Here is a 23,415-nt window from a genome sequence, read left to right on the forward strand (position 1 = left end):
TTTATTTCATGTTACCTCCTTTTTCTTCATTACCACATATAAGAGGACCTCAGGGTGTGCGCTGTATAAAACCTTCTCTTCTGTTTGAGTTAAGTAGCTATACATTTGTTAATGTATTATAGCACCCCAGGCCACACAGAGATGCACATAACAAATGAACTGCCTCTTAGTTCACTATTTGCATTCTTGCCAGGCTGGGTGGAAGCTTGATTATTCCTAAATTTGTGTTTACAAACCATCAATTTAAAAGACACATACTTCTCAATGCACTGATATAATCTGATGAACTAGGTGAAAAGCTTCTGCGTAGTAATTGAATAAACTTTTTGAATTTTGAATAGTCATTATCATATTTTTACATCTTTATAGCAAGATATCTTTAAAAATGAAGGTGTTCCTAAAGTTAAGTAGTACAGGACACCTTAGTTACATCCTTTCTTTCACTTCTGTTAACTCGTAAAAAAATGCTTGCCCGTTTATTTAACATCTTTCTGAATATTAGTGCTGAGTCAAGAAAACAGCAGCCCAACGCTGCGAATGACCGGCGACCACATGTCAAAAGGTCAGGATGGCCGCGAGCGGACCCCCTCTGCCCGGCGCTAAGGAACACATCCATTATGTATAGCTGCCAAGTTTCCAAAGTCCATACATGATGTGCTACTCTAGTTCAAGTTTTTTTAAGTGAATTGCAAGGCTTGTAGTCCTGTTTTATAATCCAATAAACAAGAAAGTTGGCAGGGCTGCTTAATGTAAAATATATACATATACACGTTGGGCAAATATAGGTCAAAATTGTCTTGCTAAAGAGGGACAGGTGGAACGCGTGAACAGGTACACTCCAGGATCGAAGCCACCTCTCTATAAAAACATAAGAATGTTACTGTCTTTTATTTTGTGTGGCTCTTTACTCTTGCATGGTGCATACTTTGAACACTAGTTATTTACCAAGTATTTTTAACTGGCCTCGACTGGGCGCTCTGGAGCGGAGGCAGACACCAGTGCGAGGTTCTCATTATGCCTATCTGTGGATCAGAAAGATGTTCAGAATACATGGTCAAACAATCCTTGGACTCTCTGCAAAGAGCACAGAGACAACCCTTGACAAAAACAATAGTTCTGGCTGGTTTTTAGTTGTATGTCAGCTGTTGTGTTATACATCTGGATGCAAAAAAAGAAAGCTCAGAGAAGAATCACAACACGGCTCGCTATGGGAATCACAGAAATGTAGTCTATGCATTTATACCACGCCTATAATGACAGAGGCCTCGCCACTTTTTTTTGTCTCACTTAAGCCCCTCACGTAAGTCCTGCTCCCCAACTAAATTCTCAATTGTCTCAAAGCACTGACAAGAGACAAGCACAGTTCTGAAAATATAAAGTTACTTTTCTCCATCAGCGTGAGCACAACTAACATTGCCCGCATCCTCTGTACACCGATATCACTGTGTAGAAATTGACCACTTTGGAGTGTCAAGCAGGTAGGAATGCTGGTACATGCTTGGAACGTCACCTACGTTGAGGGTTCACCGCCATCTGGACAGAAGTTATCTGTCCACCCCGGGATTTGACGTGAGCTAGCGCCTGTGCGGCTCCAGAGCCCAGGAGGCGGATGTTACCTGTACTGCCCGACAGTCAGGGCTTGCGATGAGTCTGTTGGGAAGCCTGGAAGACGGTCCTCCAGGTATCTCTCCAGCGCGCGCTGGTTGAACCGGTGCTCCTCCCGCACAGCTCCGCACTGGTCCTCGGCCATCGCGGTCTGCAGCAGATCACACCTGCACGGCGAAGTCCCGGCTCTTCTTCCCAAACACGGCAGGTTACACTCGGTCAGCAGGTGTGCAAGCTGCCGAGCATCCTTTGCAAGTTAGTGACGCAGCCTCAGGAGGCAGCCAGGAGCATCGCGTTAAATACTGGGAGACAGGTAGACCCTCCCCCTTAAGAAAACAACGCAGGTGGCTTACCCACCCTCTCGGTAAATAGCACAAACTCTGCACTGCAGTGCGTGACACCTTAGAGGTCCCGGTGTTTAGCCTGCAGCACTTTGCATGTTAAGTTTTTGTTGATGCAGCACTTACAAAGTTAAACAAGCATTGGCAAAGATTCGAAATCTATTGGCTTTGTTAATGTTTTTTTGTGGTGTGACGGGAAGAGCAAGCAGGACGAGGGAGTTAATATGGTGTAGTGTAGTTCCTATATTCCCAATAGGCTCTGCGCATTGGAATAACATAAACGATAGTTTAGACGTAGGACTTAGGTCGACTAGGTCTCTATTGAATATGTTAGACTTAATTGTGTGTGCCAGCTAGCTCAGAGGTCACTAGAAACTTTCTCGAGTATACCCGTAACTCAGTCCATGTCGAAGCACTCTTAAAGAGTTCCAGACCTACAACCGAGTCCTAATAAAGTTCACAATACTCAGGTTGAGATCTTCTTAACGAATCCCCTTTTTTATCACTGGCTCACTACTGTGTCAACCCTGGGTAATAACCTCCTGGTGGAGGCTGCATAAAACGAAATCAGACCCAATGATTATGCAGTGACGTGATTTATAAGCGGAGAACCAACATATACCGCTTCAGACACCACCATACCCATCACGTACATGAGGGCCTTTTTTCAACTGGGACCTCCTCGTTTCCTGTATACCCAATGGTTGAGCAGGACAAGTGATCCATTCCCCTTTGATTATCTCATGCTATTTGGAAAGTGAATGGATCCAGAATCCACCTCCCTCACCTTTGATTAGAAGAAAACTTTCCTGAATAGACAAGAAGGGATTAGCTTCTGATAACCATATAACATGACAACTTTGTTCCCCCTGAAATAAGGAATATCTCCAGAGTCGCAGAAACAATAGATGGCTATTTCACTCAGTCAATTGTGCATTCTTCGTTTCACCAGAAGTGCAGAGAAATAGAGAGAATGGCGTTTTCAATAAAAGGATTATTTATTGAGCAGTCTTCTTTCTCATGCAAGAGAAATGAATTGCCACAATTGCTATACTTAGAAAAGGGGGTGGTGATGGACAGAGTATCTGAATTAAACAGAACACTCGTACCCAGTCAACAGATCAGGGCTTGATCCATCACCGTTTTTTAGCTCACTGCACCATCCCAGCTCAGAACCTGGCTACATGCAAATTAGTTTGTCCCTGGCCCAGTGCATCATGGAAACAGGGCAGACCTGGGAGCTGGGATGGTGCAGTGAGCTAAAAAACGGTGATGGATCAAGCCCTGATCTGTTGACTGGGTACGAGTGTTTTTTTTAATTCAGATACTCTGTCCATCACCACCCCCTTTTCTGAATCGTTTTGTCCACCACAAGCGTGGAAGGTTATGCTCAGATGTGAGTCCCTTGCTCATTGCACCATCAGGATTCAAGCAAGCCGGGCCGAAGACGGCTGCAATGCCAGAAACCGGTCCCCGGAAGCTTGTTTCCTTCCCAGTGAAAGAATTGGCTTGGTAGTTTGGTCTGCCCTGTTCCCATGATGCACTGGGCCAGGGACAGACTCATTTGCATGTAGCCAGGTTCTGAGCTGGGATGGTGCAGTGAGCTAAAAACGGTGATGGATCAAGCCCTGATCTGTTGACTGGGTACGAGTGTTCTGTTTAATTCAGATACTCTGTCCATCACCACCCCCTTTTCTGAATCGTTTTGTCCACCACAAGCGTGGAAGGGTATGCTCAGATGTGAGTCCCTTGCTCATTGCACCATCAGGATTCAAGCAAGCCGGGCCGAAGACGGCTGCAATGCCAGAAACCGTCCCCGGAAGCTTGTTTCCTTCCCAGTAAAAGAATTGGCTTGGTAGTTTGGTCTGCCCTGTTCCCATGATGCACTGGGCCAGGGACAGACTAATTTGCATGTAGCCAGGTTCTGAGCTGGGATGGTGCAGTGAGCTAAAAAACGGTGATGGATCAAGCCCTGATCTGTTGACTGGGTACGAGTGTTCTGTTTAATTCAGATACTCTGTCCATCACCACCCCCTTTTCTGAACAATTGCTATACTTGTCATAAAGTAAAGTGCGTACAGTAAAATGAGTATTATGAAATAATACTGTAAAAGCATTTATATGGTTTCTAAGGCATAAGATCTCTCCAGACGTCGCCTTCCTAACGGAAACATGGATGAACGCTTCCTCCGCCCCTGACATCGCCATCGCTATCCCTGATGACTATAAGATCACACGCAAGGACCGCACTGACCACACAGGAGGAGGAATCGCTATCGTCCATAAGAAATCAATCCGCATCTCAACCAGCTCTGACGCCAACCTCACCAACTCTGAACACCTTCACTTCCAGATCCACATCGACCCCAAGACCACACTCAGAGGCACCCTCCTCTACAGACCACCAGGACCCCGCGCAAAATTCAGTGAAGACATCACGGACTTCATCACTCCACACGCGCTCCCCTCCAGAGACTACATCCTTCTGGGAGACCTCAACTTTCACCTCGAAAAGATCAACGACCGCAACACCACCACCCTCTTGGACAACCTCGCCAACCTCGAACTTAAACAACTAGTCACTTCCCCCACCCACATCGCAGGTCACACACTCGACCCCATCTTCACCTCCAGCAACCATGTCTCCTTCAGCCACACTACGGATCTCCTCTGGACTGACCACAGCTGCGTTCACTTCACCTACAACAAGCCGAAACCCATCATCCACCTCCAACCAACTCTACAAAGAAACTGGAACAAAATCACCACGGAGCAGATCTCCACATCACTCCTTCAAACCTCCCCAGCCCTCTCTTCTAACGCCAACGAAGCCGCCTCCAACCTCACCCTTTGGTTATCCAACACCGCCGACACCTTAGCACCACTGAAAAAACGTCAACACAAACTTGGCATCAAGAAGGCCTCATGGTTCAACGATGACCTCAAGAAGTCCAAGAAACTGTGCCGATCCCTTGAAAAGGCCTGGAAAAAAGACCCATCCACCAGCACCAAGGACGCCTTCAAAAGCGCCATCCGTACTCACCACCAACTGATCCGAAAAGCCAAGAAAACAGCATTCAAGGATCGACTTGACAACAACGCCCACAACAGCAAGGAACTTTTCAACATCGTCAAGGAATTTTCCAACCCCTCGGCCAACTCCAACGACATCACCCCCTCTCAAACCCTCTGCGATTCCCTAGCCTCTTTTTTCCACAACAAGATTGCTGACATCCACAACAGCTTTGACAACCAACCCGGAAGCCAACCCACCCTACCATCAGCTGACCATCTTCCCCCCGTTAACACCCTTAACGCCTGGAACCCAATCTCCACTGAGGACACCATCCGCCTGATGAATTCCATCCACTCTGGATCCCCCACAGACCCATGCCCTCACCACATCTTCAACAAAGCAGACTCCGTCATAGCTCCGCACCTCCGAGACGTCATCAACTGCTCCTTCAACTCCGCTACCTTCCCAGAAGACTGGAAACACGCTGAACTCACCGCCCTTCTGAAAAAACCAACAGCAGACCCCACCGAACTCAAAAACTACCGCCCCATCTCGCTTCTTCCATTCCCGGCCAAAGTCATCAAGAAAGCTGTCAACAACCAGCTCGCCGCCTTCCTCGAAGCCAACAAATCACTCGACCCCTCACAATCTGGCTTCCGAACCAAACACAGCACTGAGACCGCCCTCATCGCAGCAACAGACGACATTCGAACTCTACTGGACAATGGAGACACAGTCGCCCTCATCCTCCTCGACCTCTCTGCAGCCTTCGACACAGTCTGCCACAGCACCCTGTTACAACGCCTCAGAAACATCGGAATCCAAGGAAAGGCACTGGAATGGATCACCTCGTTCCTCACCGGAAGAACCCAGAGAGTCCGCCTCCCACCATTCAAGTCCGAGGCCTCTGAAATCATCTGCGGCGTACCACAAGGATCCTCACTCAGTCCCACCCTCTTCAACGTATACATGAGCCCCCTCGCGGCTATCGCCCGCCAACACAACCTCAACATCATCTCTTACGCGGATGACACTCAACTGATACTATCTCTCACCAAGGACCCCAGCACCGCCAAAAATAACCTACACGAAGGAATGAAAGAAGTCGCCGAATGGATGAAACAAAGCCGTCTGAAACTGAACTCAGACAAAACAGAAGTCCTCATCTTAGGTACATCCCCCTCTGCATGGGACGACTCCTGGTGGCCGGAAGCCCTCGGAAATGCACCCATCCCGACAGACCATGCACGGAACCTCGGCGTCATCCTGGATTCGTCACTCTCAATGAACAGACAAGTCAGCGCCGTATCCTCTTCCTGCTTTAACATTCTTCGCATGCTCAGAAAAACATTTCGCTGGATCCCCACCGAAACAAGGAAAACAGTCACCCACGCTCTAGTCACGAGCCGACTGGACTATGGAAACACCCTCTACGCAGGTACTACCGCAAAACTCCAGAAGAAACTCCAACGAATCCAAAACGCCTCAGCCAGGCTCATATTAGACATCCCACGCAACGAACACATCTCTGGTCACCTTAAAGACCTCCACTGGCTACCCGTCAATAAAAGGATTACTTTCCGACTGCTTACCCACGCACACAAATCACTCTACGACATCGGACCAGATTGCCTCAACTCTCGACTGTCCTTCTACACCCCCTCCCGCCAACTTCGCTCTTCCAGCCAAGCCTTCGCCACTGTACCTCGCATCAACAAGACCACCATGGGAGGCAGATCCTTCTCATACCTGGCTGCCAAAACATGGAACTCACTCCCCGCTTACCTTCGCCTCACCCAGAATCACCCAGCGTTCAGAAAGCAGCTTAAAACGTGGATATTTGACAAATAATCCTCCTCCCCTTCCTAAGCGCCTTGAAACCCTCTGGGTATGTAGTGCGCTATATAAATTTTATGACTTGACTTGACTTGACTAAGATACATACAATGATAAAATAATGACTAAACATACTCAACTGGTGTTTCTAAGATACGCCTACCCCGGTGTACCTAACCTAAGCCTAGTACGTGGGAAGGAGTAGATGAGTTACAGTTTTTGCCAAGAATCTGAATCAAGAATTCTCTAAAGGTCTAATCAGCTCCGTACTTTGGGTATAGAATGAAGGAGGTCTTGTATCTCTCTCTCAGGACTCGATCTCCCAGCAACCCGCGAGGGTGTCAGGGAAACACTGGAGCTGAATTTCTCGGCAGGAGAAAAGACAGCGTCTCTCTTAGTGCGTCAGCAGGGAGGGTCGGCTTCCTTCGGCACTTGTATCAGCAGGGCTTCGGACAAGTAGATAGCCGATCTGCTCCAAACCACCGCGTGTTGCTTAAGGCAGATGTTGGTATATTTATACCTGGAAGGTGCTGAGTTTGACGTAAGGTTGGACATAAGACGTCACTAAGAACTCGCAGTTCTTTCAGGACTCCAGGAGTTCTAGGACAAAGCAATACTGAAGCAGGGGGAATTCCAGGGCTGCTGGAGGCTTGGTTTGTTTAAGAACGCGTTGTGCTTTCTAGGAGTCTATTGGAGTAGCCTTGCCGTATTTGGACTGCATTGGCTATGACTTAATATGGATAGGATTCTTATGCCTTTATAATTTATTTATTTATTTATTTATGGAATTTTTATTGCGCATACAAATACCCGAAGGTGTCTCGGCGCATGTGTGGGCTAGCGGGAAACCGGAACAACAGAATTCACTGGTTAAACAGCCATGTCTTTAAGAGCCTACGAAAGCTCATCAAGTTGGGGGCGTTTTTGATAGTAAGTGGCAGAAGATTCCAAAGCTTTGGCGTAGCAACCAGAAAACGTCTGTCTCCCCAAGTTGCTGTTCTTGTGCGGGAGACTGGTAGGAGGCAGGTGTTGGCAGATCTCAGCAGCCTTTTAGGGGTGTACAACTGAAATGCCTCGGTCAGAAACTTGGGTCCGACGCCATGCACTGCCTTATAGGCAATGCAGAGGGCCTTGAATTTAATACGGCTCTCTACTCTGAGCCAATGAAGCTGGCGAATGGCGAGAGTAGTAGGCTGGCGGCGGGGGATGTCAAGAAGAATTCTAGCAGCCGCGTTCTGAATAGACTGTAGTTTGGACAGAACGAGTTTCTGAGAGTTGAGAAATAGGGCATTTCCATAATCAATTTTGGAAAACACCAGGGTGGTAACTAGGGTCTTCCCAGCTGAGGTGGGGAGGTAAGACAGCAATTTCTTAATTTTCTTTAGAGTAAAGAAGGCAGATGACACAACCTTGTTGACGTGAAGGTTGAATGACAGCTTGCTGTCAAAAACAACTCCCAGGTTTCTCGCCTTTTCCACTGGGACCGGTGGAGAGCCCAGCTGGTTAGGCCACCAAATGGAGGACCATTCAGGGGAGAGATTGCCAAAGGTCATAACCTCGGTTTTGTCCGAGTTAAGCCTCAGGCAGTTGGAGGACATCCAAGTACTGACATCGAGCATGGCCTCCTGGAAATTGGCTGCCACCACTGGGCCGTCCTTATGGATCGCCAGCACCAGTTGGGTGTCATCTGCATAGGATGTCAATCGCACCCCATGGGCCTTTATTACCCTCGCTAAGGATATGATTTGATATAACCACATAAGGGCATAAATCGGGAATGTTTTAATTGGGGTCCTAGATACATTCACAACACCCACTCCACTTATGATGTCCATCATTACTAAATACTAAGCAATACTAAACATATAACAATGCATGTGTTTTCCAGCCAACCCCAAAATACATAGTAAGCATTTGAAATGCTATATACACGAAAAAATGAGTATAATACTGTACGTTTTTAGTAAGCAGTGGTGTCATTCAGATAATGCATATTTTGTACATTGAGAATGTTGACTGAATGAATCACGAAATTTACATTTATGAAATGGCTCTTAATACAGAAAAGAAGGTCGAGACCATTTCATCACATATTTATACAAAACTGTACATGTGCTAGAGGCTATGTCAAAATATTGTCTCTAGAGTTTTTTAAAAATAGAAATCTTTTTCTCTAAGAATAGTTCTACTTTAAGCAGAGTATCATGTGCCAAAAAAAAGGGTAAATATTTTGGGAACTGGAGAAAAATAATTTTGTTTTCAGGAAGAAAAATAGTTCCAATGTTTTTTAGCAGTTCTGTTTATCAAAACTGAAGGGCAAATTCAGAGTTCAGGGAACGTTGTGTGCTCGCTTTTTCAAAAGTTATTCTCGTTAGGAGAAAACATTAACTCAGATAGGCTGGTGAAAAATTTGTCTACAACAGTAGGTGAAAGTTGGATCAGGTCAGAAAAAGTAGAAATAGTGCATATGTGCGAAGCATTGCCATCATCGGTGTTCAGATCACCAATGGTCACGGAAGGTTGTACCTGTGTGCCGCTTTCATCTCGTACCTCACTGCCACCTAATCGTAATGGTGAGGTCTCAACGAATGCCGTCATCAGAATGGGTAGTCGCTGGGGAGAACACGTTGCATGAGCCGTTACCGAACCAAGCAAAGTATCAACATCCATAGGTACAGCTGATGGAAGTGTGAGACAGACGTCTAACACGCATTTTTCTCCGTAAAGCAGGCATCGTAGAACAGGTAAGATGCAATCTTGCCAGATTGGTCTGAATGAAAGAAACCAGGTTGTATTCAGATCTCTTAGCCGAGCCAAGCCGAGGACTTTAGTAAACCGCTCTCGGTATTGCATTGCTAGGATCGTGTCTTCCATTGTAGCCTGAGTTTTGTCTGTGACTTGACTTGCCATATCGGAGCAGAAGGAACAAAAATAGGATTCCTGCTACGAGTCCCAAGATGAGAGGCAGGCCGCCGAACACAGAGTGTACGAGATTTGACTTAAAATTTCTACGAAATGCACGGGGCAATTTGTTGATAATAATGCATGTATTTCTGCTGCTGTCCTTGCAACTTGCAGATCATACATTTCTCTAGACGAGGTTAAAGGCACAGTTGTTTGTAAAAGAATAGACTTCATTCTGCTTAAAGTATCAATTCGAATAGAAGAGATATTCAAAGAAGGCCATATTGCCGCCTCCATGTCTGGTTTGCTCTTTGGATACAATACTTGCATACAGCAAGTGACCCTGGAAGTAACGCTCATGAGATAGGCCTTTTCCTGGCACCATGCCACAACAGCTGTGGTCACTTATTATAACATAGCTACCATTGAAAAACTGCCTGAAAAAAGGCTCTATCTGTGTGACATAAAAGGTTATTTGATAAACCTTCGCAGGCTCCATGCAAGTTAATTCCTTGACACAGAAGAGTACCACTTAGTGAATTTTTACAGTTATTACCACTAAGAAATACCTCTTTCTTGCTCCCACTCCAACATCTATGTGTATAATGCAAATTCCAGGTTGACTTGATGTACCCTTTACCCAACCTTTCATACAGGCCTGCTGGTATATACTTTTGGCAGTATTGAAACTGAAAAGTCGTTATCGGAATTGTAATGGTGCCATGTATTATCCATTCAATGACCGGTTTTTCGGAGACTGTCAATGGCAATCTTTCTAGTTTTTCAATGCTCAGCACAGTATAGTCTGTCCGTCTTTGTGCCAAAGAGATTTGTTTATCAGTAAGGTTAAAGATAGAAAATAATGACGTTGTGTTGATTAGTCGCCATGGCACGTAGCCTGAACGCAGATTTTGTAACGTCCAGCCTAACTGTACAATAGAACGTAATTGGGACTGGCCATGTTGTAACATTCGCATATCCTGTTCTATTATATAAATAGCAAATGATACAATGCTGTCCAATGAATAAATTCTGGAGGACAGAGTCGTTAACTCATTGTCCACTACAGACAGTGATTTTTCCAAATTAATACGATCAATTTCTCATATTTTTTCAGCAGTTTCAATTTGTGTTACTTTCCAAGCTTCGTTGTAAGCTGCGTATATACCGTCGTATATGAAACGTTTTTGACGCTGTTTGCGAGGTCCCAGTAAGAAATCTCGCAAGTCAGCACCTTCTTTAAGTAAAGTCAAGTGTTGCTTAATTTCGGGTAGTGTGGATTTCTGTAGCCATTCAAGGCATAGTTTTCCTACACTGTATGTTGTTATTATCCCTGGATGTTGTCTCTGGGAATATCTTGGGTCTGGCCTGTTCTGTTTGAACCCCTGTATTTTGTTCAGGAATCTATCTTGACAGTTATTAGTGTCTGTGGGCCAGATCAACCATTTTCTCCAATCAGGATTAGTTCTGTTTTGTTTTAAAATATAGGACACGTCTAACCCCTCATCTGTAGTGTTATTTCTATCAGGCATTGGCTTTGGGGATCACTGACAGAATTTCGACCTCAGAAATATCGACCTACAAGAATATCGAGTCAACAATATCGAGGGCAAAAATATCGACATCCTATCTACAACATGGTAAGTGCAAAAATATCGAAAAAATAATATCGATGTAAAAAATATCGATGTTAAAAAAATATCGATTTTTTTTATATATATATAAATGTAAAAGTAAGTGTATAACACTAATAAATAAAATATACATATTTAAAAGTATCTAATAATGTTTAAAATTAATAAATAATACATATATATTAATAATACATTAATTAAATATATACAGTAAAGATATAATATATATGTACTGAACAATAAGTATTAATAATTAATTTACTAATTTATAAATTAATGAAATATATTCTAATTTACTAATACATTTACAAACATAAAACAATAACATAAATAAAATTTAAGTAATATAAAAAATAAAATAAACATGTGATATTTTAACAATTAATTATATAAAACGTTGGATAGCGTAAGGGTAAAAATTACTATTCCTACTGCAGAGAGTGGAACAGTAGGGAAAGCGTTTGATAGAGTAGGGATAAAATTACTATTCCCACTCCAGAGAGTGCAACAGTCGAGAAAACTGACCCTGAACCCAAAAAACACCCCTTTACCCACGAACTGAAAACTGACCCTGAACCCTAAAAATACCCCTTTACCCAAAAACTGAAAACTGACCCTGAACCCTAAAAATACCCCTTTACCCAAGAACTGAAAACTGACCCTGAACCCTAAAAATACCCCTTTACCCAAAAACTGAAAACTGACCCTGAACCCTAAAAATACCCCTTTACCCAAGAACTGAAAACTGACCCTGAACCCTAAAAATACCCCTTTACCCAAGAACTGAAAACTGACCCTGAACTCTAAAAATACCCCTTTACCCATGAACTGAAAACTGACCCTTAACCCTAAAAATACCCCTTTACCCAAGAACTGAAAACTGACCCTGAACCCTAAAAATACCCCTTTACCCATGAACTGAAAACTGACCCTGAACCCTAAAAATAACCCTTTACCCATGAACTGAAAACTGACCCTGAACCCTAAAAATACCCCTTTACCCAAAAACTGAAAACTGACCCTGAACCCTAAAAATACCCCTTTACCCAAAAACTGAAAACTGACCCTGTACACTAAAAATACCCCTTTACCCCAAAACCCCAAAATGACCCTGAACCCTAAAAATACTCCTTAACCCAAAGTTAAATAATATTATTTAATTAGCAATTAATAATTAATTAACAATAACAATAAAGTAAATATATTAGCACATAAGCTGTAATTAATATAATTTAATAATTAATATCATTTTCCCCCAAATAATTAATTAACAGTAACTAAAAATTATATATATAAATAAATTACTCTAATTAATGTAATTAACTAATTAATATTATTTAATTATTACCAATTAATTACTAATTTAAAATATGTTCAAAACTATATTAATTAATTAACTAATTAATATTAATTATTTGCCAATTAATTAGTTATAAATATTTAAAAACATATAATAATTAATTAATTAATATTAAATTACTCCCCACCCTATTCCCCTATAAACCCACATCCCGCTACAGAAAATATATATCAATTAATCAATTAATTATTTCCCAATTAATCAATATTAATTAGCAAATAATTATAATTAATTAATTAATCCTACTAATTATTAATCAACTTACCATAATTAAATTACTTTCCACCCTATTCCCCTATAAACCCACAACCCGCTCTGGTACTAAAACATCAAATTTCCTTTTAAATTTATATATTATTATAGAAAATGTATACACATATAATAGTAATTATTTTAAATACTTAAATTAAACATATAACACATACATAATAAAAAACTATAAAATAATACAAATATCGATATTAGTGTCATCGAAATTATTAACATCGATATATATGCTATCGATATTACTAACTTCGATATTACTTACATCGATATTAAGTATATCGATATTACTTACCTTGGGTCGATATTCTGTCCTACGATATTCTTGCCTTCGATATTATGCTCCTTCGATATTTCAGACTCGATATTATGGTAGGTCGATATTTCCAACTCAATATTTTGACTGTCTACCTGGCTTTGGTATAGACGGGTTGTTTAAATCTTTTATCTTGGCTAGGCCAAGACAGGTTGTTTGTTGAATGGTGTCATTCAGGAACATTATTTGTTCTGGGATCATGCAGGCTCTAAATAATGATTCTAGACCTTGTACCTGCCATTCTTTTGTACCCCAGACAGTTTTTGTCTCAATGTTGTTTTTCCAAAATTCAAAACCAAATGTAGATATATTTTCATAAAATTTTTCAGAATATATCAGTTTAGTGTTTGTCAACATGTTTTTCATTCCTGTCTTAAAACGTTTCTGGATCAGTGATATTAAACCCTGAGAAGTATGGGAATTTCTCATAAAATGTTTTCGAACTGCCTTTTGGCGGAGTTGGACAATGTTCCCATTGATTATTACTGAAAACATTTCTAGGTTTAGCAGATGTATGCAAATAATGATGCCCAAAATGATTAAAGAAATACATTTATTCATAATTCGACGAACCTTGTAAATGTCAATGTAAATGTAAATTGATACTTGTATAGCGCACTACTCACCCGCAAGGGTCTTAAGGCGCTTGTACGAATACCGCTGTGGAACCCATCCTGGCTTTCCCTGTGAGGCGTCCCCTCCTGGGCACCCCCAAAGTGGAGGTCAGGCATCCTTAACGTTGTGAGGGCTGTTGTGGAAATTAAGCAAGCTATTGCCCAGAGTTGCAGAGTGGGACTCCATGATTGGAATAGGCACCGAGGCGAGAATGATCAGGTCCGTGGAATTTTGAGCCCAAGACCCGCCAAGGCGGGGAATTGAACCCTGGTCCCGGGCCAAACCTCTGCATCAGGGTCTGCCGCTCTAACCATTGAGCCACACTTCTCCACACTATCATGTTCTGTAAATTTTGCTGACATTCCTAAATCTGACATCATATTATTAATATTTTCAAAGTCCCAATCATCAGAGAAAGTACTAGATGATACAAAGTCACTTGAAATATCCACATCAGTTCAAGATTTATTTAAGAGTTAAACCGGGCCATAGATTTCGTAATCAGTATTGTCCTATGCTACATCACCAGGTATAGGAATGGCTGTGATGTTCACTGATGATAGTTCTCTTTTTTCAATGTGAGAGGATCTGTGAGGTTTTAGAACCAAGTTGATGTTCTGACTTGCTGTGTCCATTGTACTGTATTTTCCATCAATCATTCTTCCCAAGCTTAAAACTAAGATGAGCCAGAGCAGGAGGAAAAGTACACCTAACACAATCCACAGTTCAATCCAGGGTGAAATCAGATATGTTTCTCCAAGTTGATGAAAGAGTTCTGTAATTTTGTCTTTGAAAGTTTTGTTTGCTGGCTTGTCTCCATGTTCACTTGGATCATCAGAAAAGTCATCGAAGTTGATAAAGTAGCCAGATGCAGTTCTGTCAATTGTTGGAATTGCTTCCGGATTTTCATTAATCTTTTGATTTGCTTCTTCCTTTGTTTTATTAGAATAGTCTGAGGCTACATCATTGTAGCAGGCGTTTCTTGACGAACTGTTGCAATTTGGGTTTCAAGAGGCACAAATTCCATGGCTTTGTTGCATAGTCCTTTTTTATTCACTGCAGGTTTATCAAATGTGATTAGTCTTTCAGTTTGAACTTCTTGTATTGTAGCAAGGTTTGGTCATCTGCTACATCTTGGGAGTCTACTGGGCCTACTACTTATTATTAGCCACATGGTTGTGGTTTTACCAGGTCGATTGATACAACTCGGTTCTCCTTTTTACGAGCAAGGGGCGGTAGTACTACTGATCTTGTTCCGCTGATAGCTAAGACAGGTACTGCTTTTCTGTAAGAAGGCCCAAATTCCTTCTTCACCGCGATCTTTTCTCTGACCAGATCCCCAATCTTTGGAATGCAGACAGGTCTTGCTGGGACAGGTGGTTTTTCTTCAGTGGCCGTTGGCTTTAGCTTTGTGTTACTTAGAATTCTTCTTGTTTCATTCAAGCCCTGTAAAACAGCCAATCGATCTTTCATATCCAAAGCTTTTTGTTCCACCACTGAAGTCAGACAATCGAGGTTTTCGATTATCATTCTTGTACCAAACAAAAGTTCATACGGAGTGATTCCACCCAGAGAATTTCTTGGCATATTGTTAAGACTACGTTGGACACTTATTAGATGTTTGACCCACCCATCACCCGAACCTAATACCCTCGCCTTTATAGATTGCTTTATGTCACGGTTTTTTCTCTCCACTACCGCATTTCCCTCAGGATGGAATGGACTAGAGTACCGCAATGCAATGCCCAAGCTGGTCATGGCCTCCTTGTAAACTCGAGAGCTAAACGCAGGACCCTGGTCAGAATGTAGCATGCCAATTGCGTATGTGCCGATAAAGACTCGCAAATCTTTTATAACAGTTCTGGCGTCAGCCGAGTGCTGGGGCCACATCCAAATGAATCTCGTCTTAATAATTATGGGAACGCATTTGTCCGGTCGTATAGATAGTCTAATGCTGTCTAATAGAGGTGTCTGGACTGGTCTTATTGTGCTTGAGTCAGATATCTGGTCCGGTTCATAACTGCGATCTCTGTTGCAGTCCTGACAATCCATTGCAAAGTTATAAACTTGCACGCTCATTCCCGACCACCAGTATTCTGATTGTAATTCTATTTAAGATTTCAGGATCTCTTGGTGCCTCAGACCCATTCCCATATGTGCTTCCTGAATCAGGTAAGCCCTCCGGTTCGTGTTTGGAATTACTCTATTCCCCACCCCAGGGATTTGAGCAAACGGAATGGAGTTCGCATCAATTATGTATGTATTTCCGAGTGGATAGTTTAGAGGTAACGCGGCATAATTGCCTTCCATTGAGGCTCTTACTGCTAGTAGCGTTTCTCCATCTATTTGTATTTTAGAACGCTTTTTTGTAGCTACGGAAGCCGATTGACCAGCTGCCGCTGTGGCTTTATTAGCCAATGAATTCCCTTCAACGTGAACTCCATCACGTTGAAGACTCTGCGTATGTATCACGTGAGTCTTTTGTAGTTCTTTATGTAAAAGAACTACTTGTTCCCAAAGCATTTTATGTTTGATTGTGCTACCTGTCTCATCTTTGTAACCATTTTTAATCCAGGCCTGCATGGAATTATTGTAAGATTCGATGCACTAATGTGAATCGCACACTATTAGTGTGGGGTATTCGCGATCTGCATTTTCAAGCGCCATCTTCAAAGTTCGTAGTTCAGCTCGCTGAGCTGTACAATTTCTGATTGATTCAGTTTTAGTGACCAATGGTCTGAATTTACCTAAGCACCAGCGACCTTTAACAATCGCGCATGCTGCATTGTAAACTTTTTTATCCACAACGTAGTGTTGTAAAAATCTATCTGTGTAGATGTACTGTTCCAGAGGTAGAATTTCGATCGACAGAGGACATTCTTGTTCGTATTCTAGATGTTCTAGCTTTTTCATGTTGGGATCAAATTGTATCCATTTTGGATCTAATGCCATAGCATTTGGAATGCTCGGTCTTGTTACTGCCTCCAGGGCTGATACTGATGTTAAAACAGATATCCTCTTCCCATGAGCTAGGGCTTTTTCTTTTGCTACAGCTGTTTGAACCGCAGTTAGAATTTTTTCAGTAGAACTGAATTTCATTTCAGCTTGTGTGTACAAGTGTGATTTGTAAGCTATTGGTACCGTTTCTCCCTCATAAGTATGGGCTGAAAATCCGTTCCGCTCGCGGATTTTGCGGATTTTCGGTAAATTCGCAATCCGCGAGATTCGCGAATTTCCCGCAAAATCCGCCAAATCCGCACGCAGCGGATTTTTTTTTCTTGGTGATACAATTTTGCGGCGCGCGCCGTTTACTTACCGTCATTCAGCTTTGTTTTTCTCGATATTTTGCGAGTGCTGCGCCATTTTGGATCTTGCTGCGAGATCCCGCGGGAATTTGGCGAGCGCGATTACGTCATCACGCCTTGCCAACTTGCACAGCGAGAGTTTGTCAACGTGAGTACGCCGTGATCACGTATCGCGGTACTTCGCAATTGCGAGCTTATAGATGCGGCGAGCAGCAACAATCTCGCACTCGCGAAAATAGAAAATTTGCAATTCTGCACAAGAAATCCACTAGCAAGCAGCATAAGCCTTCTGGAAATTATGATTTTTATCTGAATAACTCCTCAGGTTGACATTTGCCTACACTTTTTTTGCGAGGAGTCCATTTTGGGGAGGGGGGGGGTGGGAGGAAGGAAGTGCCTCACAGTCTTCAACTTCCTGTTCCTGTCCAGCAGGCTCCTCCCAGTTCTTTGTCCATCTCCTGGTCACTTTTCATTTGGATCTGGAGCTGGAAGGATTACTTTTTGTGGATGCTGCTGGATATTTGGATTTGAGGCCTTTTTGACTTTCTTTGTATCACTTTTGGATTAGAAATTTCACAAGTAAGTTTGTTTGGGGCATTACAGTTGCTGCAACTACAATATTGGAATTTTCGATTTTTGGGCTGTTTTGGGGCCTTTTGCCCAGGGGTACTCAGTGGTGGGTGCACTGAGTCTTTCTGTGGGGTGTTTTGAATTTAAACATCATGGAGGGGCTGGATGGCTAGGGATTGTGCTGATTTTTCTGTGATTTTTGTTTTTTTGGCCTGTTGTGGCCTTTTCACCCGGGGTAGTGAGTGGTGCATGTGCCTAGTCTTTCTGTGGGTTGTCTTGAATTTAAACATCATCATAGAGGGGCTGGATCATGGCATGGGATTGTGCTGATTTTTCTGTGATTTTCGTTTTTTGGGCCTGTTGAGGATGGACAAGCCATGTGGTTGGGGGCCATTTTGAGTGCTGCTACAGGCCCTGGCCCTGTGCTGTGATGGAGGGGGCCATTTTGAATGCATGCAGTGTTCTCAGGCCTGCACCCATTTTGCCTAGCTTTCATCCATTATGCCCAGGGCCCAGGGGTAGTGAGTGGTGCATGTGCCTAGTCTTTCTGTGGGTTGTCTTGAATTTAAACATCATCATAGAGGGGCTGGATCATGGCATGGGATTGTGCTGATTTTTCTGTGATTTTTCGTTTTTTGGGCCTGTTGTAGATGGACAGGCCATGTGGTTGGGGGGCCATTTTGAGTGCTGCTACAGGCCCTGGCCATGTGCTGTGATGGAGGGGGCCATTTTGAATGCATGCAGTGTTCTCAGGCCTGCACCCATTTTGCCTAGCTTTCATCCATTATGCCCAGGGCCCAGGGGTAGTGAGTGGTGCATGTGCCTAGTCTTTCTGTGGGTTGTCTTGAATTTAAACATCATCATAGAGGGGCTGGATCATGGCATGGGATTGTGCTGATTTTTCTGTGATTTTCGTTTTTTGGGCCTGTTGTGGATGGACAGGCCATGTGGTTGGGGGCCATTTTGAGTGCTGCTACAGGCCCTGGCCATGTGCTGTGATGGAGGGGGCCATTTTGAATGCATGCAGTGTTCTCAGGCCTGCATCCATTTTGCCTAGCTTTCATCCATTATGCCCAGGGCCCAGGGGTAGTGAGTGGTGCATGTGCCTAGTCTTTCTGTGGGTTGTCTTGAATTTAAACATCATCATAGAGGGGCTGGATCATGGCATGGGATTGTGCTGATTTTTCTGTGATTTTCGTTTTTTGGGCCTGTTGTGGATGGACAGGCCATGTGGTTGGGGGCCATTTTGAGTGCTGCTACAGGCCCTGGCCATGTGCTGTGATGGAGGGGGCCATTTTGAATGCATGCAGTGTTCTCAGGCCTGCACCCATTTTGCCTAGCTTTCATCCATTATGCCCAGGGCCCAGGGGTAGTGAGTGGTGCATGTGCCTAGTCTTTCTGTGGGTTGTCTTGAATTTAAACATCATCATAAAGGGGCTGGATCATGGCATGGGATTGTGCTGATTTTTCTGCGATTTTCGTTTTTTGGGCCTGTTGTGGATGGACAGGCCATGTGGTTGGGGGCCATTTTGAGTGGTGCTACAGGCCCTGGCCATGTGCTGTGATGGAGGGGGCCATTTTGAATGCATGCAGTGTTCTCAGGCCTGCACCCATTTTGCCTAGCTTTCATGCATTATGCCCAGGGCCCAGGGGTAGTGAGTGGTGCATGTGCCTAGTCTTTCTGTGGGTTGTCTTGAATTTAAACATCACCATAGAGGGGCAGGATCATGGCATGGGATTGTGCTGATTTTTCTGTGATTTTAGTTTTTTGGGCCTGTTGTGGATGGACAGGCCATGTGGTTCGGGGCCATTTTGAGTGCTGCTACAGGCCCTGGCCATGTGCTGTGATGGAGGGGGCCATTTTGAATGCATGCAGTGTTCTCAGGCCTGCACCCATTTTGCCTAGCTTTCATCCATTATGCCCAGGGCCCAGGGGTAGTGAGTGGTGCATGTGCCTAGTGTTTCTGTGGGTTGTCTTGAATTTAAACATCATCATAGAGGGGCTGGATCATGGCATGGGATTGTGCTGATTTTTCTGTGATTTTCGTTTTTTGGGCCTGTTGTTGTGGCCTTTTCACCAGGGGTAGTGACTAGTGAGTGTTGCATGTGCCTAGTCTTTCTGTGGGGTGTCTTGAATTTAAGCATCATGGAGGGCATGGGATTGTGCTGATTTTTCTGTTTTTTTCCGATTTTTTTGGGGTGTATAACTGAACTGATGTTCCTCTGTCTTCCATTGCTTTTAGGTGCACAAGACTCAAGAGAACCACCAGTGCCAGGAAGAAGTCCTGCAGTGGTGTGTGTGTGCAGCATAACGTCACGCGACGTCACGTCTGGCCTCAGACAACTCTATAATTCGTGCAACTGCGGCCTGCTGTCTGACCTGCTCTGAAGAAGATGGCCCCAAAAAAAGGTCTCCGTAGCTCCTCTAGCAAGAAAGTTGCTAGTAAGGAGCAGAAGAAGCAAGTTACCAAGGAGGCTGGTGTGCCGGCTGCCGCGTTTTTTGGGAGCAAAAAAAAAAGTACGCCTGCAGCAGCAGCAAGATCTGCTGGGGACCAAGCTGGGAGCAGCACCCCCGCTCCATTGGGTTCAGTGCCTCCACCACCACGCCAACTTAAGTCAAAGCCCTTGAGTGCTTCAGAGGCAGTCAGTGTACTTCTCCAATCACCATCGACCAGTGATGTTGGCTCATCGCAAGAAAGTAGCAGCAAGGTCCTTGAATCAACACAGGTTGTTGTAACTCATCTGACAAGTGTTGAACAACCACAGCCGCAACAACAACACATGTGCAAGTACAAGCCCAAGTACATGTGGAAGGAGAGGCAGCGCAAGGAGATGCGCAAGCAGAGCTGCATGGAGGGTCACAAGTGCCCACAATAGTTGTTCCTCCCGAAGTAGGGGCACATCAGGAAATCGACAATCAAGCCGAGGTATCATTGGAAGCCAGTCCTCCTGATGATCATTCATTGTCTTCCACATCCCTAGCAAGGAAAAGATCAAGGGGGGTGTCTACATCTTCTTCAAGCCCACCTCCTTCTGATGAACTGGATGAAAATTGGGAACCACCACGGCCGTCTGAGAGTGAGGCACACCATTTTCTGACAAAGGTACCTAAGCGTAAAAGGAAGGTCGTCGAAAAACTCATAGCTATGGAGTGTGATGAGGCTCAACAAGAAGTGACGGATACTGCTGCTGATGAAGCCTCTCACGATGACGACGAGCCAGTCATCATAAAGGTCACTGCAGCCCCAGCGGGCATGCAGCAAAGAGACATTTTGACCCTATCCCGAGAAGCTGCTGAGCTTGATGATGATGTCGACGAGGAGGCAATGGAAATGGAAACACAACAATCATTAGATTTGGAGTTAACTAGTACACCAACACCTACCGCTTCCATATTTCTTTCTCGCAAGAAGGGACCTCCATCCACCTCGACCTCAATTAGTGGTGGTGAAAGTGCAAAACGTACTGAAGTTCGGCAATCCACATCCTCCACTTCATCTGGCATTAGCAGCAGGACCACCACCACCAGTATCGCCGCCTCCTCCGGCCCCCAAAGACATTTCAAGTCTCCAGTTTGGGACTTCTTTAGTGTTTGCCCAAAAAAGGAAAACGTAGCCATTTGTAGCATTTGTAAGGTTCGAGTTAGTCGTGGTAAGTTTGGTACCAACTATGGTACCGGAGGCCAGAGAGGTCATCTTAGGAGAATGCACGCAGTCCAATGGTTTGCGCACCTAGAGGCGGTCAAGGAAGCCCGAATTGCACGTAATGAAAACGTTGATTTTTCATCTGATGATGACGAGGAGGAAGAAGACGATTCAAACACTTCACTTACACCCAGTACCCCTGTCAGCCGCACACCCCATGTGAGCCACACTAAGAGTGTGGGAGAGAGTGAGACATCAATGCGAAAAAGTTCATCAGCGAGCGTAACTGGGTCGAAGATATCATCATCATCCCGTAAATCCTTGGTCCAGGGCAACATTAAAAAGATGTTGTTTACAGAAGCGCAATATGAACGCAACCACCCACTGACGCGTCTGTAAACACTAAGCTGGCTAAAATGCTAGCTCTGGACCTTCTCCCTTTTTCTTTTGTAGAAGGGGTTGGTTTTCTAGAATTAGTGGCAGCGCTCTGCCCTAAATGGAAGGTTCCTAGCCGGTTCTATTTTGCCCGAGTTGCGGTTCCAGCACTACATGAAGATGTTCTGGAGGTGATTGGGGCAGCTTTGCAGAAGAGTGCTGTTCACACTATACATCTGACAACAGACATGTGGACCAGTGGCGCAGGCACTGATTACATGTGCATCACTGCACACTGGGTCTCTTTTTCAGGGGCTAAAGCAAAGCTAAACGCAGGTGTTGTTTTTAAAGCTGCTCGGAAACATGCAACACTAGCCATGTTTGGTTTGGAGAAACGTCACACAGCACAAAACATTTTGGATGTCTTCAACACAAAGGTCCTTGACTGGCTGTCCCCCAAAAAACGCCAGGTTGGTTATGTTTCCACGGACAATGGCTCCAATATAGTTAAGGCCATGCAGCTGGGTGACTATTTCAGAGTGCTGTGTTTGGCGCACTGTATAAACCTGGTTGTCAAAAAATTCTTGGGTGATAAAGACAGTGCAGCGTACAGAGTAGTGGAGACCTGCCGAAAAATGTGCAACCATTTCAGCCATTCTTTTAAGGCCCGGAAGCATCTGAGGAGCCTGCTAAATGAACGTCAAATGCCAGTGAAAGCACACATCCAGGAGGTGGTAACACGTTGGAACTCAACCTTCTACATGCTTGAGCGTCTGTATGAGCAGTATACGGTACTCGATCACTATTTCTTAACACAGGGTACAGCTCAGAAGGAGGACCTGAGGATGGGTGCAGCGCAATGGAACATAGTTAAAAGCCTGACACGCATGCTTCGTCCTTTTGAGTTCTTCACGCGTGCAATCAGCAAGGAGGACTGTAATTTGGGAAAAGCTATCCCATTGTTGTACATGCTGGAGCACCAACTGAAGGAGGTGTGTTCTGTGTTTGAAAAAGATGAAAAAAAACCAAGACCCTTTTGTTCTGGCTGAGAAATTATTAGAGCACCTACAAGGTGATGAACGTCTTAAAATGATCCACTCAAACCAGCATTACATTTGTGCTACTATTCTGGATCCACGCTACAAAAAGGCGCTGGCAGGCCAAGCATTCTTTCCTTTTGCTGATGAAGATGTTACAAAGTACAAACAGTGGATAGCCTCCTCAGCCAAGAGGTTTGAAAGAGAACGGCAGCAAATTGAAGGAAAAGGCAGTACATCAGCATCAGCAGGCCATCCCCAGTCACAACACTCCACTTCTGCACCTGTGGCTGCGGCACAAGTGACCTCTCAGCCGTTAAAGAGACCGGCAACCGGATCATCTGCACCACCAGACACAACAGTAACATTGGAGGCTGAAGAGGATTGGCTAGCTCGGCTTGGGTTTGGTTCTCAAAAGGTCACAGCAACAGCTAAGCAAAGTGGAGGAACCTTGGAGGAGAACCTTGATTCGATGGTCAAGGACTATCTGAATGACTCAACAGAGGTCTATGTTAATGCTGACCCATTGGCGTATTGGCATGGGAAAAAAGAATTGCGGCCACAGCTCACCAACCTGGCTTTAAACTACTTGT

General features: G+C 44.1%; 1 protein-coding gene across 1 annotated transcript in view; it reads right to left on the minus strand.

Moving 5' to 3' along the window:
• Positions 1-1,847, minus strand: part of LOC147689149 (acyl-CoA dehydrogenase family member 11-like) — a 379,803-nt gene extending 377,956 nt beyond the window's left edge. The window contains exon 1 of the mRNA XM_086939873.1: positions 1,617-1,847. Within this exon, the coding sequence (XP_086795999.1) occupies positions 1,617-1,750 (134 nt within the window). The 5' untranslated portion in view covers positions 1,751-1,847. The remainder of the gene's footprint in view (positions 1-1,616) is intronic.
• Positions 1,848-23,415: the final 21,568 nt, after the last annotated feature.

The sequence above is a fragment of the Lissotriton vulgaris genome, chromosome 10 (genome assembly GCF_964263255.1).
Source record: "Lissotriton vulgaris chromosome 10, aLisVul1.2, whole genome shotgun sequence".
NCBI classification, from domain to species: domain Eukaryota; kingdom Metazoa; phylum Chordata; class Amphibia; order Caudata; family Salamandridae; genus Lissotriton; species Lissotriton vulgaris.